Source organism: Peromyscus eremicus, chromosome 7, assembly GCF_949786415.1.
Source record: "Peromyscus eremicus chromosome 7, PerEre_H2_v1, whole genome shotgun sequence".
Classification (NCBI taxonomy): Eukaryota; Metazoa; Chordata; class Mammalia; order Rodentia; family Cricetidae; genus Peromyscus; species Peromyscus eremicus.
Genome location: NC_081422.1, coordinates 59,200,082 through 59,215,438, shown reverse-complemented (window position 1 = coordinate 59,215,438; position 15,357 = coordinate 59,200,082). Strand labels below are relative to the sequence as shown.

The following is a 15,357-nucleotide window of genomic DNA, read 5'->3' as shown; positions in this document are numbered from 1 at the left end:
AGACCTGTGAAGGTTGACTTAGTTTCAGTGGAGCACTAAGTCACCTAGAGCCCAAACTCAAACCTAGAGTTGTTAAGCATTCTGAGGCCCTGCCCCAGGGCGCCCTAAAGGAGCTACTTTGTAGGGAGGCCACAGTCCTTGTCCATCTCTTTTGACACTCATTTTTAAAACTGATGCTCGGGTTCCCCTTTCAGGACTCAGTTGCCACACTTCTCTCAGGCCACCACATTTGAGCTTAGTGTTTGAGTCTAGAGGATACTAGGTGGTAGATCCTGCCTACCTTTCTCCCAGTCTCTTCTCAGCAACCCTACCTTGCTTTCTAAGGTGTTAGTTCTGGGGCCTCTCTGGGATCATTGACGTTTCTGTGCAGAGAGTCAGCCTTGTGTTGTTGACACCATTATTGGGTTGTGTGGTGCAGAATGGAGTGTACAGCTAGGCTGTGTCCCCTCCATAAGCAACCCCGATTTGTCCACATTAGCCAGCATGTGAGGGTGAAAAGGGTAGGAGGAAGGACTGGGACAAACTGCCGCCTTGGAGTAGGGCACAGGGCTTATAGACTAATCCTGGGTAGGCTCCATGGGGACAGGGATGGGGTGCAGAGCAGTCTGCTCTCGGGGTGGAAGGAAAGGCTGGGGGTCTGACCTGGTGAGTGTGGCTCATTGTGGCGGCTGAGGTGTCTAAGTTCAATGTAGAAGTCTTCGGGCGGGTACCTGGCCTCCAGGGCACTGATCTGGAAATGGGAGTCTAGTGAGAGGAATGACAGGGAGGAGCCATTATTCCTAGGGCCTGGATGGCAGGAGGAGGGGGTGGGAAGCAGAGGGTAGGGTAGGGGCAGGCCAGAAGGAATCAGGATCTCCATGGAGCATCCAAAGGGGCTGGGGTTATCTGTCCTTTTCTCCTCCCCTCCCATTCCATTCCGCCCTCCATTAGGGCAGAGGGAAGAAGCCTTCAAAAGTGTCAGGCAGAGGATCCTTTTCCACAGTGGCAAATACACTTTCTGCTTCCACTGGAGATCTCCTCATTCCATTCCTAGTAATCACTGGGCCACAGCCATGCGCTCTCTGTACACCATAGGGGAAGCCATGCTCTGTACTCAACTCTTGCTTTTAGATGGAGCAGCTCCCCTCAGTACAGAGATCATGGTGGGACTGATGGGGAAGATGACTCGAACCACTACTGACCTAATACGTTCACATAGCTGTAGGGGGTCCAGCCTGCTGTGTCTCTGTCAAGGGACTTGTTACTGAGCTGTTTGGAGAGGAGAGCCAGTTAATACCTCATGCCTCAGCTGCCCTTCCCCAAGTTGGCACTTGGCCCAGCCTCAGTGTACCCATCCCTAAGATGCTTCTGAGCTCCCAGGCCCTGGATGACTGAGTAAAGGAGGACCAGACAGATGTTGTATGACAAGCTCCCATTCTGTAGTTGAGGCCAATGAAAACAGTACATGCCCAAACCAAGTTCTCAGGCCCCTGTGGCATACGGGGTTATGCTGCAGGGATATGGGGAGCTCTATCAGTTCCTCATCTGAAACAGGGCTACCTGCAGTTCTTGCCCCTGGGCCATATAGGAGAGTCTCTTTCATGTGACCAAGGAAAAGTTCCAGTCGTGAGACTGATGATGCAGTCCCCTCCCTCCATTCTCTTACTGCCCTTTATGTGAGGCAAGGATGTTGTTTCAGACATGGGGCCATACTCATAGATACACAGGAGCCAGAGAAAAGCTAGCTCTAGAATTCAGGTCTCAGCTGCCTGTCCCGTCCATGGCATCATGCCGACCTTTGCTCCAGATGTTCTGCCAGGAGGGGTTCTTGTCTACATAAAGCCAGTCTCAGCCCCTGTGAGGGGAGCCAAACCAGTCCTCTACTGAAAGAGTAGCTTGCTCTTGTACAAATAATGTCATGGCCTCCAACCTTTGTCTTACCCCTGGCTTGTGCCTCTAGCCTGCTGCAGCTTCAATAACATGGCTGTAGTTAATCAAGGGCTGCCTCTTCGCTCAGCTCCTCAAGTTTAAAGCTGAACTGAGCCTGGACAAGGAGTCCTGAGTGGAAGATGACAGGCAGAGTGGCCAAAGCTATTAGGCCTCTAGGTAACCTGCGTGCACCTTGCCTGTTTCATAGAAAAGCAGCCCCCAGGTCTGTGGGCTGGTGGTAATTCTTCAGGGGACAGATGAGGAGGAGGGGATTCTCAGAGCTCCAGAAGAGGTCTAAAAGTGAAAGCTATGCTCCTGGCCCAGGATAGATGATGGTACAGGAAGCCAGGGATCCCGGGATTGTCACTCCCCAAATGGTCTTGCCATTCTGAGTGTATGTGGGGGGCACATGCTTAGGTGGGTGTTACGAGGTGTGTATAGCAAAAAGCCCCCCCCCCCCAAACCTTATATTTGGGGCTGTTCATGTCTCAGTCTCTCACTCTGCCTCATACTGGTCCATCAAGGGATGCACTACATCCTATCTACATACATATGTGATGAGACATCTCTAAGATTGGTAATATTTGTGACTAAGGACATCTACCTATTCTATGACTCAGTGTTGTGCTTGGAGCTATCTAGGAGGGCACACAACTGGCCCACCCTCTTTCAGCAAGAATACTAGCTAGTATTTGGGTTCTCATCTGATGTGTGTATTGATGACATTTATGCCCAAGTTTAAGAGGCATCTAGTGGTTAATTGAATAGAGTTACTTCAGAGTATATTGCTAACACACTGCAGTAATTTGTGGTAAGCACATATGTTTTGAGTATATGTATTGGCATATGACCAAAGTGGCTATGTGGTATACACAGGTATGAGATAAGATGGTTGCATGTGCTGTTACTGTATTCTGGTAGGTACTAGTTATCTGTGCACAAGGTGCAGGTATGTTCCAGTGCAGTGGGCAGTGTGATGTAATTGCATGGGATAGAGCTTGCTTTCTCCATACAACATATTCTTTCCCAGTTACATGATTCAGAGTGTTCTCATGACCCATGAGTCCTAGGATTATTCTTAACGTAGAAGTTCCACACAGCCTCTATGTGGGGTGCAGTTCCTTCCTGGGCAGAGGGGAGTGTTAAATGGAGAGGATAGTTGATGAGGGCGGGGAGCCAGGGGGCCAGTACCTTGGTGGGGCTGTTCCTGTCCAGAGTGCTGACCTGGCTGGTGGCAGGCCCCCCGCACGCCAGTGTGTGGTAGCTGGCATTGGAAAAGCACTGGGCATGGCTGCTACTTTGAGACAAATCTGGGAAGAGAACAAGGAGCCGTATTCCATCATACACCTGCCCTTGGTTGAGATGCCCCCAAGACTAATGCTGGAGCTGGGCACTGTAGAGAGACAGTCAAATCCCCCCCTTCCTCCAAGCTACCTGGCATCCAGTGGCCCTAAAGCAAGTGGGAGAGCCAGCCATGTTTTATTTTTACTGCTGGCCCTCTGTGTAGCTGACAGACCAGGCTTGCTAGTACGGGGTGTCATGGTCAGCTGGAAGCTACTGACTGCTGCCTCTGATGGCTTTATGTCTTTGAATTGCTATTTTAGGTGTATTGGCTTTTCTTGCTTCCCTCTATGGCCAGACTCTAGTAATAAGTACATAGAGAACTCCATTTATGTTGACCCCAGCTCTTCTGAGGATTCTACAGGACTGGGGAAAATCCAGCCATTCTTGCTCATTGTCATTATAGAGGAAAACTGCCAAATCACAGTGGGCCTGGGCTTTCATCAGAGGATGTTGGCTTTGGTTGGACCCCAGAGTGGCCAGGAGATCTCTGGGACCAGCGCTGTCTATCCTGTTCCTGGCATAGAGCTGGCACACAGCAAGCAACCCTTAGCAGGAATGGCAGATGTGGTCTAGATGCTCTAAATTAAGCACAAGGTACAGGAGGCTATAGATCAGCTGTTAGCCATTGGAAAGTCACCACCTTCTTTTCAACAGTGCAGACCTAACCAACACCAAGGCAGTTCGGGAATCTCTGCTGGTTAGTTAAATATGAAGCACAAAGCCTTCTCTTCAAGGTACCAGTTCAGAGGAGAGAACGGATCTGGTGCAGTTCCATACATGCCTCACTCAGACTACCACAGGATGCCCACTGGCATTTCTACCATATCTAAGCACACAGGGCTGTGGGACACTTCTTAAGTGAGGCACCACCCCTGTTACTACACTTCTGGGGAGCTCCTCAGGGATGGTCTGAGGCCCTCCCAGGGAAAGCAAAAGTCCATAGGACACAGTTTGCCAAGGTGCTCGGGCTTCACACCGGGAACTGTTCCCTGGGTTGCTTAGAAAAGTTGCTACTTACTATGTATCTCCTGTAGACACAGCCCGATGAGGGTGGGGATGTGGGGGGTGGCATCCAGCTTGAGTTCCTTGGAGCTTGGGCTCCAGGAAGCAACACCCTCTTGGAACTCCACAGACTTCTCCAACCCCGTTTTCTCTAAGGGGTGAACATCCCCGGGCCCAGCCACCCACCCTGCAGGTATAACCACCCATGTTGAACCAAGAATGTAGATGTTCCTAAGAAGGCCACATGCCTCCTGCTGGGTTGTATGGGTGAAGAAGAGGTACTGGGGCATAGCCTGACCTGAGAGAGAGTAGTCTGTGCTGGTCATCCTCATGGCCGGGGTGTAGGAGACACGGGGAGCCAGGTCACGGCCTTTCTCTTTCTGCCGCCTCCGTCGCCAGGCAAACAGGCCCAGCAGCACCACAACCAGGAGCAGCAGCAGGATGATGCCCGTGACAGCACCCACCGAGTGCCGCTCTGCTCCCAGAGCTGGACTGATCTTGGTGTAGGGATTCAGCTCGTCCATCATGAGGGCAGCTGTGGGCAGAGGGAGGCCTGAGCCAGAGCTGGGCCTGATTCTGATATACTTCCTGGCTATCCCCTTCATCCCTGCCTGATCTTAACCCTCACAGTGCTCCGTTTCTCCTAATGCCAGGAAGATGATCAAATCCCAGCATCACAAAAAGAAAACGTGATTCAGATGTGAAGCAAAATAAATGCTTACTGAGTATTTACTCAGGTCCACACATGGGTTAAAGTTACTTTATCATTGTGTCAGACCTACAAAAAAGGAACTAACTATTTACCTTTTCCACACAGTTCGAAAAAATAAACTGAGTCACCAAGCTTAGGTAACTTGTCTGAGTTCACCTAACCAGTAATTCAGTCAGGAAAAACTGGCTTTAGCTACTCTTACTGCTTACCAGCTGTGTGATTTAGGATGTCCATGGGGACAGTAACCCCATCTTCCCCCAGGGAGTCGTAAGCACCAAGTGATAGACTGGCCTTGACAGCTGGGAGCTCTGTGACTGCCTGTTACTGCCCCAAGACACCTCTTGCTTATACGTGTGTGGCTAGGTTTCTCTGTGACTGATCTGGTGAGGGTCTGTCCTCCAGCTGTGCAGCATCTGGACCTCTCCCTGGCTCTCTGCTGCTAACTGAAGAGAGCTGGCTATCACTCTAGGGAGCAAACGCTGCATTTGCCTCAACTGCATGGCTTCAGACTGCAAAGTAAGTTTGTCTGATGTGGGTAATTCAGAGCCTATTTTCTGCTCCCATCTTCTAGAACCAACAATAACCTCCCAAGTCTGCATAACTTTACAAAGAGATTTTTGCATTCAAAGCCACCATTTACAGAGTGCTCATATGTGCTAGGCATCTCTGAGGCCTTTCTTGAATTGCCTCAATTTGATCCCCTCAGATGTACTATGGGATGTTGCCAAGGTGTAGAGCTAGTGTCACGTTGAGCCCTTTGGACAAAGGTTAACATCTTAATTGAATGTGGAGTAAAAGGTCCAGCAAAGGAAATGACCCACCCAGAAACACCTAGCAGGGAGTGGCAGAAGTCAAACTTGGCATGTTGGTGGCCTTTCCCAGCACTAGTTCATGGGGGATTTCCCAGAGAATATGCTCGGAGAAACTGTGAAGTGAAGCTCCCAACTATGAGTAAAAGGTAGTGTCATAAACCTCGGCTGGTCTGGTTAGACCTCTCCGAAGCCACTAGCGATTGGGCCCTTTCCACCCCTGTCCACACATTCTGCCACCTGTATGTTACCTTGGTCACACCTGATTCCTTTGAATCCGGGGCTGCAGTAACAGGTACCGGTGACATGGTCACAAGTGGCATTGTTCATACACTCACATAGCTGCTGACACCCGTATCCAAAGGTCCCGGGGGCACATTCTGTGTGGTATGCAGAGTGCAGGTGAACAGTGAGACACAGCCACGCCCCACCCCTCCCACTGCAGCTGGGGACGCCTGTGGCAGCAGGACAGTTGTACTCCACCCACGGTGGATGAAGCCTATTGAACTGGAGTGCCCATTGTGCTTAGATAGTTGGGGATGGATGGGTAGAGTGTATCACCCGAGTCAGGCCCCACCTGCCTCTTCCTCCTGAACTCATTTAGAGGACCAGAAAATCCTGCCTCTCTCTAGTCCTTCCTTGATCTGCCACCACACCCCTGCCCTGTCTGAAGTGGAAATTCTCTGACCGTGAGTGTGTAGGGTTAGCCTTAAGTCTTCCTCAGAAGCTGTCCTCAAAGTCTAGAGTACAGGAGCTGCAGTGTCCCTGATGGGGTGGGGTGGGGATGGGGGTTGGAGGAAGCAGCCTCCCCTGCAGTAGGCAGAAGCCTAGCCCAAATACCAGGACAGGGCTGGGGCAGCGTACTCTGTTCACAGTGGCGCCCGGTGAAGCCTGTTCGACAGGTGCATTTCCCAGTGATGTGGTCACAGCTGGCTCCATTCTGACACTGGCATATGTGCCCACAATCCTTCCCAAAAAATGCTGCAGGGCAACCTGCAACAAGACCACAGGTCACAGTGGCTGTGGGCTCAGGGAAACTGCAGAGATGTTGCTGGGACCAGGCTTGACTGCCGCTTCCTCCACAGCATGGGATAAAGGCTAGTGAGCCCCACAGAGCCATCTGTACCCACTGAACCTCAGTCTAAAGGGGTGGAGGGTAGGGGCAAGGCGATCCATGCAACTAGGGTCTCAGCAGCAGAGGACAAGCTCTGGTCTCTTCGTTGTGCAGCCCTGGGATTTCTTCCCCATGGTCCGAGGGTCTGATCCTGTTGATTGCTGGGGTACTCTATAGCCTTGACCTTTCAAGATTTTGGATGATCCTGAGGTGTGGCTGGTCCTGGGGCCAGCCTCTTCCTCCCCACCCTCTACAAGCCAAGACTATTCACCAAGTGACCAGCAGGCCGCAGCATATGACTGGGAGTGGCTGGGAGGCTGGGAGGCAGGGCTTACGCTGCGTGCAGAAGAGTCCGGTCCAGCCAGGGGTGCAGTGGCAGGCCCCATCCTCGGCGCTGCAGCTCGCCCCGTTGTGGCAGCTGCATGTGTGGAAGCAGGCAGAGCCCCAGAACCCAGATGGGCAGGCTGTGGGGGGGTGGGGGTGGGGGAGGATGCAGAGGGGAGGACAGGGCAGAGAGGAGCGGGAGGGGAAGGAGGGGAGGCGAGTACACATCAGAGCCAGGACATCTGGATGGACCCAGAGGGCCATCTCTTGGCCTTTGGGGACTTGATAACACTCTCGTCAGAGTCCCTCATTTCACCTCTTGGCCTCGTTCCCTGGGATTGCTATGAGGCCCAGATTTCTGCCCACTCTTATTCTTGGGTGACTAAGGCAGCCTTGCTCCAAGGGCTCCTGCACCTCCACTCTTAGAGGGACTGATAGGAATAGAGGTGGAGTGACACCGGCGACACTGACTTCTCCACAAGTGGCAGGGACCGTCTCCTCTTTGGGGTCTTGTGCTGTCTGAGGATGGAGCCTGTGGCTCCCACAAGAATGGAATTCCCCCAAGTCCAGCCATTTAACTGGTACCTCCTTACAGGGACTGGCTTTGTCTCACATATCAGACAGGGAGCTTCAGAGGCCAAGGGCTGGGGTTCTCTTGGGAAAGGTATCAGACTGTAGCACCCTGTTCAGGCTTAGGATGCTCAGGACATCATTCATAGGGGCCATCCCACAGGATGTTCCCATTCTTCCAGGGGTGGCTGTCCTAGCCTAGCTACTCACAAACTCCAGCATGCCAGCCTTGTTTCCTCCTTCCCATCTATATTTAGACTGCTCTTTCTACACGCAGATGCTAATGGAGTATGAATTCTCAGGATTCACAGCATTAATGGCACTGACAATATTGATGCCTTTAATATCTGCAGTAACGATATCCACGGTCAGTACTAGTAACTCATCAAGTTCGCTGTTTAGCTAGGTGGGACGGACTTTCAGGGTCAGGGAACAGTGATATGGCTCAGTGGGTAAAGGCACTTGCTACCCAGACCTGGTGAACCCGAGTTTGATGCCCGGAACCTCCATAAAAGTGGAAGAAGAGAACGGACGCTATAGAGCTGGCCTCTCACCTCCACATACATGCAGTAGCCCTGGGACACACATCATACACGCAGAAGTAACAGATACATACATGGGTCTCGGGTGGATGCTCTTGCCTCCAGGAGAGTTCAGCTCTATGGGTGGAGGCACCATGACAGACAGAGGAGCATTTGCAGGGGCAGCAGCTTACCCTGTGAGCAGTCCTTGCCGATCCACCCAGGGAAACACTGACAGGAGCCGTCGATGGGGCTGCAGGTCCCGTTGTTGGCACAGGAACACAGCTGGGCACAGTCTTGCCCAAAGTGCCCTCCAGCACACACTGTGGGCACACGGAAGCCTAGCATCTGCCTTCTTTCCCAGGCTCTAAGAGCCACCACCCACACAGCTGCACCCCAAGAGGTTCCAAGGCCAGAGCCATGATCTGGATGGGACCCAACACCTGCAGTGGTAGGTCATACTCCATCACATAGAGTGCCCCTCCTCCCACAGCAGTACCCCAAGAGGCCCTGTTCCGATTCCTTTGACAGGGACAGGCTGAGGCCCATAGAGGGCATCGCTTGTCTTGGGTCTCACAGATAGGAAGTGGTAAGATGGGGATGGCATCTCTGGACTCTCAGCCCGGTGCTCCTAGACTACCTCGCAGCTTTCTGCTTTCCCCTGGGTTATCCTTGACTATCCTCCTGGACACATGGGTCACTGGACCACACACCTCCTTCTAAGGGTACTCCAGGTATTTCTTCTGTGTTTTACCTATGGCTAGTGCCTTCTAAATTCCTCTGACCCTCAAGTCCAGCTGTGGATGTTCTGCCTATAAGACTCAGCTTAATTGTCACCTACCTGGGAACAGTAAGATGGAGCAAGCCTTAAGACACTGACATCCTCGTCAGCTGCCTTAGTGTCCCCAGAAGCCTGCTTCTGGGTCTTTTTGGTTTTCTTAGTACGTGAGCAAAACAGTGTATATCACTTTGAAGTCACTTGTTTGGGGTTTTTTATTGTATTTTATCTGAACTTAGTCCTAGCTGGTCCACCCATCTTCTCTCTTCTGGGCGGCCATGTCCCTATTTGAGGCTTCAAGTAGCTTCTTCCTTGAACTCTCCACTTACTGAGACTTAACAGCTGTCTCAAGCCAAGCCCGAGTGCTGCCCCGTCTAGTGCCCCTACAGTGCCTGGGGAGACAGCAGGCACTGAAGCCACCAGGGCCAAGCATCACCCTTCTCCCATCTCTCCCCCAGAGCCTCTGGCCTAAGCTTTGCGAGGGCGGGGGATGTGGTCTCGTTTTCTATTGTATGTGACTGTCCAGTGAACACGGAGGGAGGAGGAGGCCTTAGAAGTCATGACATTCTGGAAGGCTCTGCTCCTGTGATCGTCAGAGGGCTACGAGTTTTTTTTTAAATATATGTATCTGTGTGCAAGTATGTGCACATGTTACAGGTGCCTGTGAAGGCCAGAGGACATCAGCTCCCTTCGAGGTAAAGTTAGAGGCAGTGTACACTGCCAGACGTGGGTGCTGGAAAGTGAGCTCAGATCCTCTGCTAGAGTAGCTAGCCTTCTTACCCACCGAGCCATTTCTTCAGCCCCCTTGAATTAGGTGCTGATTTCTTGGAGGAGAGTGGCTTCCTTTGGCTCAGGTCTCAAACAAGGGTTGCCATCACCTCCCCTCCACCGCTCTGCCTCCCATTACCAGCCCTTTCCCAGCCTGACTGCGGCCACCGGGTAGCCAGAACATACATGTAGTCTCTACCTCTGCAAACATGGCTAGGGGTTGGGACAGATGCTGAAGGCAGGTGGACCCAACTCTGCCTGAGGCTTTGGGTGTGGGTCCTAGATCTGTTACACATTCAGCAAACACAGGACATTTACATGCACCAGAAACTGATCAAAACATTTCACAAATACTAACTCACTTATTCACAAATTCACAAATACTACTTCACTTGATAATGTCTTCATCAAATTGGTCCCTATCATTGAATTTCCTTGACACACAGGGAGAGGTTAAACTGTCTGTCCAAGATTGCACAGCAAAGAAGTTCTCTTTCTTCGCTGAGGATATTTTAACAAAGCCCTTCAGGTCCCACCCCACCCTCTGATCTGTTTCCTCATTAGGATGGAACAAGGGCCCCCACTCAATGGCCTTAGGCCTGTTAGTAGCTACAGGGGGGCTGGCTGATCAGGGGCTCTGTTCTTCCCTTCCCAGGCAGGTCTCTGTCCCTGTTTGCTGCCCAGACGCCACCCTCTGCTTCCCAAACTGCCTGTTGCCCTGGCTCCTCCCTGTCTCTGAGAAATGGTTTATTCTGAGGATCCAGTTTGAGCCCCATCCTCTTGAAAGGTCGCTTCCTTGCACCCCACTGTTGGCTGAGGCAAAAGACTGTCCACCAGCTTGGTGGGGAGCAGCGTGCTGGAGCTATTCCACCAGCCTTCACCCCACAACTAAACTGCTCTAACAAGGCAGTCTTCCCTTTGAAGTCTTCCCCTACACAAGGCCGACAAATTCACCCGCAGAGCCGCTAATGTGATCGGTCTAATGCATTAATTGCAAGACTTCTTAGCTGAATCAAGAGTCAGGCATAGGAAGGGGAAGAGGGGGCTGGTGAAAAGAAAACATTGGGTTATATTTAATCTATGTTTAATGATTCTGGGAAGCACTGTCCATAATTTGTAACTCACTGGAAAGCCAGTCATTAGAAAGTGTCAGTTCAATTTTTTACAAGGTTTGAGACTTAACCAGGGCAGTTGCCATTAATAGCAAACTCCATTAGATCTATATGTGGAAAATACTCATTAGACCAGCGGGCAATAAATCAGACGACACGGGCCGCGGGGGTTCCTGCTTGGGCTTCATAGCTCCTCATTTAGCCCGGGCCTGGTTCTATTGACGGCTAGGTCTCCTATGTTTAATAAATAAACCTCAGCTTGTCAGGTGGTGATTAAACCATCCTACGAGGGCCACAAGCAAATGAAACTGTCACATATGTTTCTCATGACCTCAACACATCATGGAGTCAAACTTCTATTCATGCATATTAAAAATAGCCCAGCTCACTGGTGAGGATGTATCGAAAGAATGGTTTCCCCTGGAGGTAGTGAGCGCTTCGTCAAGAGACATATTTAAGCACTGGCCAAGTGAGATTCTTGCCTAGGTGACTTTGAAGCTGCCTTTAGCTCTAAGTGCCCATTATTCTCAAATGTCTTCACTCTCCCTGACTATCGTGTAACTTCTACAAGCCAGTATTTAAGCAAGGCCGTGTCCTAAGCCATACGAAGCAAGCCCTAGCCTGCCTTCCTAGCCCACCTCCTGTCTCTGGTTGCTGCGTCTTCCATCCATTCCCTGCTGCTCTATCCTAGCATGTCCAGGTTCTGTTATCCACCCTACAGACTAAAGTCCAGCCAGATCCTTCAGAATTCCCGGACCCTTTCCGACTGTCACGCTGCCCTGGACTTCAGGAGCCACTCCTGGAGCTGTGGACGGTAGATGCTGGGGCCAGCTCTATCATCCCTTGGTGACTAATGTGGGGGGTTTTGACAATGGTATTGACATTTGCCATAGCAGAAATGCTTATGTCATGGGACCCTGGAAATGCTGCAAGGCAGGTGCCTGCCCCCGAAACTAGCTAGCTGGGGGAGCATGCTACAGTAAGCTTTGCTGCCCCTTCAGTACCGCCTGTACAGTGCGCTGGAGCCCTGGAGCTGATGTTGAGGGAGATTCTGGGGTTGAGCTGAGAGGTGAGTGGGGCCAGGGATGAGTGCTGTTGACCTGATGGGAGATAGTAGCCTATGACAGACTGGGCCATGGCCATTTCTGTGCCCCGCAGAGACTCTGCCTTTACTACTTGGCATTCTACTCAGCCCTAGCTCAGGGCCACTCTGGATGTACCAATGCTCATTTCATGTTCCCACCTGTTATTGTTTGCTTGTTATGTATTTTGAGACAGGGTCTCATATAGCCCAGGTTAGGCCCCTGCTCTCTGTATAGCTAAGGATGACCTTGAACTTCTCCATCCTTCTGCCTCTTACTTCTTGAGTGCCGGGCTTATGGAGATATGACACCACACCCAGTTTATGTAGTGCTGGAGATGGAACCCAAGGCCACACATATACTCTAGGCAAGCACACTACCAACTGAACGACCTTCTCAGTCCTGGTTTTGGTTTTTTGAGACAGGATCTTGTTAAGTAGCCCAGGCTGACCTTGAACATGTTATCCTCCTGTCTCAGCCTCCAAAGTTCTGGGATTATATGAGTATGTACTACCATGCTCATTTTTTTCCACCTTTCTTTTTAGCAGAATACTGGAGTGTACATTTGTTTCTGCCACTTGCTAGCTGTGAGACCAAAGACATGACATTTAACCCCTGTGAGGCTGTTTCTTCAGCAGCACAGTGACTTATGTCACATACATACTGCTCAGTTCCCAACAGCGTAGGAAGAGACCCCCTGAACCCTCCCTTCTCTCTGCCCCTTTGTTCCCTGCCCTGGCCTTCCCACCAGTTGAAGGTACCTTGGTTGCACAAGGCTCCGGAGAATCCTGGCAGGCACTCACAGATGCCACTGACATGGTGGCAGGGCCCGCTGCTGTGCACGCAGAGGGGACAAGACTGGCTGCAGCCATGGCCGTAGAACCCTGGTGGGCAGACTGAGGGTATCAGAGGGAGATGGTGGTCAGAAGCTTGTAGGGAGGAGTGGCCTAGACACCCCTCTGGTCCCCCATCCCAGTGAAGAGAGGCTCCTTGAAAATGGGGAGTCTGGGGTCCCCGCACCTGGAGGTCCATACCTTTCAAGAGAGGAACTGTGGGCTACCCCTGAACTTGGGGCCAGAGCAGCCAGTATAGGGGAAGAAGGCGCACGATGGAGGGAGAAGAGGGGCCTGGCTCTCACAGGCCAGCCTTCCACAGGCCAGCACTACTGCCTGGGAGGGGCTGGGTGGATGGGAAGTCAGAAAGCCCTGGGGTGGGGGCCTAGCCTTACTTCTCTGACATAAGGGTCCTCGGAAGCCAGGGGCACACTCGCAGCTCCCATCTTCTGGGGAACAGGAGCCTCCATTTTCACAGCTGCAGGACACTGAACAGTTGGGACCCCAGCGACCTGGAGGGCATGTGCTGTCACAGCGGATGCCTGTGGACCAGACACAGGGGCGCATCAGTAGTAAGGGGTGAGGCAGGAGGCAGATGGAGAGAAACCCAGTGGAGGTGGGGCCAGTGGGGAGGGCTTCTGAGAGGAGGTGATGCCCTTCCAGAGTCCTCAAAGACAAAAGGAACTGGCCAGGCAACGGCAATCATGGGAGCAGAAAGCAAGCGGCAAAAGGCAGCAGCCTAGCTTGGAATTGAACACAGCACGGTGGCAGACCCGTGGCAGGCTTGATGAGCCCAGGAAGAGAGGAGATGGCCGCACCAGATAAAAAGGCTGCCTCCAACTTCACAGCTGAGCAGGCGGGCATCAAGAGCAGGTTGGGCCAGTGAGAAGGTTCGTCTCAGGTAAAGGTCCTTGGTGCGAAAGCCTGGGGACCTGAGTTTTATTTCTGAAATCCATGTAAAAATGGAAGAAGAGAACTGACTCTAGAGTTGTTCCCTCTGACCTCCACTGCGGCACACACAACCCCACTCTGTCATACACACACATTCATTCATGATCTCTATCAGAGTTATTTTTAATTTAAAAAGAAATACACAGTCAGACTCAGCTATGTAGAAAGTTCAAGGCCATCCAGGGCTACATGAGACCTCAAAAGAAAATATGTGTACATCTATACACACATTTTATATCACATATACACGTCTATAAAAGAAGCCAAAATTCTAGCTGTCCCCAAGACATGCTGATAAATGATTCTCGATTTGACAAACAGCAACCTATGGGAAAATGAATGGAATATCTCAATAAGAGAGGGTAAGATCTACAGTTCCTCTGAGCTCAAAGAATATTTGATCTGGGCTGGCTTCAGCCTGGAGGCTAAGAAAGAATTTTAAAAAGCCAAGGTGGGGATTCCTTCCAGGCAGAGTGGCATTCTGATGTGCGTGTGCTAGGTGATTAGACCAGGCCCAGAAGACCAGCCGGTCTTTGGAAAGTAAGCTTCGGAGGCTCCAGGTAGCACAGGATTAGTTTAAAAGTCATGTCTGACTTGTTCTAAGGACAGGGGCTGCGAGAAAGAGCAACAGGAGGAAAGAAGACCCAGTGAACAGTCAAGCCTTAGTGAAGGAGAGCAGCGGGACCAAGTTGGAGGAGGTGAAATTCTGCAGGCCCACCTGCGGGAGAGGGAGGGAACACGGTGAGCCAGCCTGGGTGGGAAGTCAGGGAAGGGTGCTGCTGGCCTCCTCACCCACTGCTGGGGATGACCTCTCTTCTTGTGCCCAGTCTTGTGTCTTGACCTTGCTGAGGGTTGTAGGGGGCGGGGCTTCTGGTATCACTCCCTGGGAAAGGGTATGGCTTCTCCCCAGGGAGAGCCTGTCCAGCTGAGAACACGGCAAGTGTGCCATCTCCCCCACTCTCTTGCTGACACAGTCTCTCCTGTGGAGTTTCAGGGGGTTGAGAGGCAAACCGGGGAATGGGGGCTGGGGGCGATTGTAGATTGGAGCTTGGGAAAGGGGACCAAGATGCTTTTTAAAGATTGTGGGTACCTCTTTTAGTTTCGTCTTTGTGGGTGTGGTTGACCCTCTGCATCCATGAAAGAAACCAATATCCAAGTATTATCCTCTAATCTATCCTCCTGCATACTTTCATGTAGTTTAGGATGGCCTTGAACTCACTATGGGGCCAAGGATGACCTTGAAGTTCTGATGCTCCTGTCTCCACCTCCGCAGTGCTAGGATTGCATCACCGTGCCTGGTTTTGTGCAGTGCTGGGAATGGAACCCAGGGCTCTGTGCATGCCAGGTGAGCATTCTACCAACCAAGTTACAGCCTCTCCCACATCCTTTATGTCATGTGGCGACAACTTATAACACAGAATCCAGTGCGGGGCTGCAGAGATGGCTCCGGGGTTAAAAGCACCCGGGTGTGATTGCCAACATCCACACGATGGCTCACAACCATCTGTAACTTGTTCCAGCTTCAGAAA

The 15,357-nt window shown here is 51.6% G+C and overlaps 1 protein-coding gene across 19 annotated transcripts in view; it reads right to left on the bottom strand.

Annotated features, from left to right (window-relative positions):
• Positions 1–15,357, bottom strand: part of Megf11 (multiple EGF like domains 11) — a 214,805-nt gene that overhangs the window by 8,738 nt on the left and 190,710 nt on the right. For 2 of the 19 annotated variants that reach the window (XM_059266954.1, XM_059266966.1), the window contains 9 exons: positions 13,273–13,419; positions 12,806–12,940; positions 8,499–8,627; positions 6,640–6,768; positions 6,027–6,155; positions 4,553–4,789; positions 3,100–3,218; positions 1,182–1,248; positions 643–744 (listed from right to left, as the gene is read on the bottom strand). In XM_059266954.1, coding sequence (XP_059122937.1) covers positions 643–744; positions 1,182–1,248; positions 3,100–3,218; positions 4,553–4,789; positions 6,027–6,155; positions 6,640–6,768; positions 8,499–8,627; positions 12,806–12,940; positions 13,273–13,419 — 1,194 coding nt within the window. Of the gene's footprint in view, positions 1–642; positions 745–1,181; positions 1,249–3,099; positions 3,219–4,552; positions 4,790–6,026; positions 6,156–6,639; positions 6,769–7,224; positions 7,354–8,498; positions 8,628–12,805; positions 12,941–13,272; positions 13,420–15,357 lie in introns of all 19 variants that reach the window. The other 17 variants (XM_059266957.1, XM_059266965.1, XM_059266959.1 and 14 more) reach the window with 15 other exon arrangements.